General features: G+C 45.0%; 1 protein-coding gene across 1 annotated transcript in view; it reads right to left on the minus strand.

Moving 5' to 3' along the window:
- The window catches only part of T265_15317 (hypothetical protein), a gene marked incomplete at both ends in the record, with an annotated part of 18,407 nt that overhangs the window by 1,968 nt on the left and 13,919 nt on the right, over positions 1 to 2,520 (minus strand). The window contains one exon of the mRNA XM_009177558.1: positions 2,137 to 2,232. Coding sequence (XP_009175822.1) covers positions 2,137 to 2,232 — 96 coding nt within the window. The remainder of the gene's footprint in view (positions 1 to 2,136; positions 2,233 to 2,520) is intronic.

Raw genomic sequence — 2,520 nt, forward strand, 5'->3', positions numbered from 1 at the left:
TTAACAATCCGATGACACATGCTCCCGCCTCCAATGTGCAGCTACCTACCCCACTTCCCCAAATCATCGGTGAACGAAAATGTGGCAGCTACAACCACTGTACGACAGCTGAAAATGACGGTGATGATGATGATGATGATGAACCGCAAAATACGCAGGAGCCGCGTAAAGCCACATTGAACTTGCACAGCTCCCCGTATCACAAGATGGTGTAACGGTCAATTAACCTGTGACATCATTGAAGGACTATTTCGGTCGGATGCCCAAACCGAATTAGTTCTGTTGGTAGCGAGTCACTTTTTTACTGCCCAGTGGATACCTGAAGCTGCGACTACGATATTTACGCCATTTTACAGGGGATTAGTCAACCTACAGGAAAACATCTTTCTCCTTTTTACGGAAGTAATACGTAGTATTCAGCACTCGCGTACTCCCAAAACCATTGGAGATTCCAGGTACATTGTATGGTACTGTGTTGGGGAGCACGAACCCGATTAGGCAATCTCAAGTGATCAGCTGTTGCTAGAAATGTCCACCCAACGACTCAGTGATTTCTCTTCTCTATGGACGAGTCAGTTGCTTTATCGTTGAGTTATTCATGCACTAGAGGTATTTCCGAGGCTGTTGCGCTCATCAGTTGGAACGGTTTTCGCACAGTCCCATAGCTCCTCGCCTCAGCTTCCAGGATGCATCAAGCTTCCTTCATCCGCACAAATGCTCTGCTACATCTGACAGCTCGTTGAGTCCCGGTCAGGAGGAATACATGTTCCAGCTTCCAGCAAGCTTTAAGTTTTGTTGCAGATCGCGGTTAGGCATAGTCGATTAGAACGCCCAACACGTACGACCTCCAGAATCGTGCAAGGTTGTGGATGGTATTTTCCAGTAAGAGACGGCATCAGAAAATGGTTTTTCCGAAATAGACTTCAGTAGATGAGGTATTGGTAAGCGAAATAGACTTAGATGAGGTATTGGTAAGCTTGCTTCACACTGAGATCCAACAGCCTTCCAATAGTCAAGTGAAGTGTGCACCTGAATGAATGAATGTGAATATCTGTTCGCGATCAAGTGCATTAGTGTAACGAAGCCAGGCCAAAGTGCTCCGAAATCACTGATTGTGAATCTGGCAATAACATGGTCAAGAAACCCATGGTGATTTTCATTTGTTATTCCGCCTGTTTTACCTTACTCTACACATTCTACGGCGGAGCATAGTGTACGAAATGAATCCATCATGCGACCATGTTGTTTTCGTGCATTGTCCAAATGAAACATTCCAGAAAATGTACAACATTGGATCCTAACTTACCGACGATAATGATGATCACGCAAACAGTCTAGAGTGGAGCTGAAAACAAGGCTGAATTTCACACTGATTCATAACCATTTCCGGAGGCCCCTTTAGTCAAGCAAAAGGAGACACCCCGCATACTAGAGGTCTGTGGCTCCCTACTTTCATGACTTTCGTTTGCAGAGTTGATTACCGACCGCTTCAGTTGTGCTAATATGAGATATAAAATATCAGGAGGCCGATGGAACCTACGGCGTTTCACATTCTTTCGATTGATATCTCAGCTGCATAATAGGCTTGTTAGAACCAGACCGATCCACATTAGACAGAGGTCCGACAAGCTGGTTACCAAAGGGACGGATATGCTTCGATCCCCTAGCCCAGATACGCCGTGTCTTCGGACCGTATAAAATAGTCCACACGCGACAAGTGCAGCGAATGGGGTCAATGTGAGGGAGGGTCATCCGCCCACCAGATGATTGAGCAACAGCTTCCTCCGCTCAGTCTCCGTAGGAGGCCAGAAACTTCTTTTCCACGCTGCAAAATCTTCTGGGGGAATGACTGGTAATCATCCAGAGACGCTTGTTTTCTTCGAAGTAAAACGGGTCGAGAAAAACCCATATTCTAAAGAACACCTGTCTTGGTCCGTTGGATTGCCTACACAAATGAAAGGGTGGATAGGACCGGATACTCTGTAGGATTCAGTGTGAATTTTCAATTCAATCCGGATCCTGGGATGAATATCGAACATAGCATTGAATTGTACGGCCCCACTACATCACAACTGTAATACAAGGAACATACACAGTACGACCGTCCACGTTGTTATTTACAATCCCCGAACTTACCACATGTTGAATCAACTTTGAAGTCAATTCTGAAGTCAATTCGGCTTTGTTTACGAACTGCTCCGGTTCTCGCACTTGGCGAATAGTCAACAGTACCTATGCAAGTAGCATTAGAAACAAAAAGATAGAACAGAACCCGAAGTGGGCTCGAAACGTATCAGATCAGTGTGACACGTGAGAAACGATAAATCACTTAAGACAACTTTTAGTGTCATCCCGATCAATGTTTTTATATCAGTATCTCGATGGTAAGTCACTTCTGCGGGATGCACGCCGCGTATAGGAACACAAATAAAGTCGTTTGTGTAGGGTTTTATCCGGTTGAGTAGCAATTCCATACTGCGACAAAAAATCATCCACGTTTTTCCAGTTCTTAGAAAGTGG

The sequence above is a fragment of the Opisthorchis viverrini genome, assembly GCF_000715545.1.
Source record: "Opisthorchis viverrini unplaced genomic scaffold opera_v5_439, whole genome shotgun sequence".
Taxonomy (NCBI): Eukaryota; Metazoa; Platyhelminthes; class Trematoda; order Opisthorchiida; family Opisthorchiidae; genus Opisthorchis; species Opisthorchis viverrini.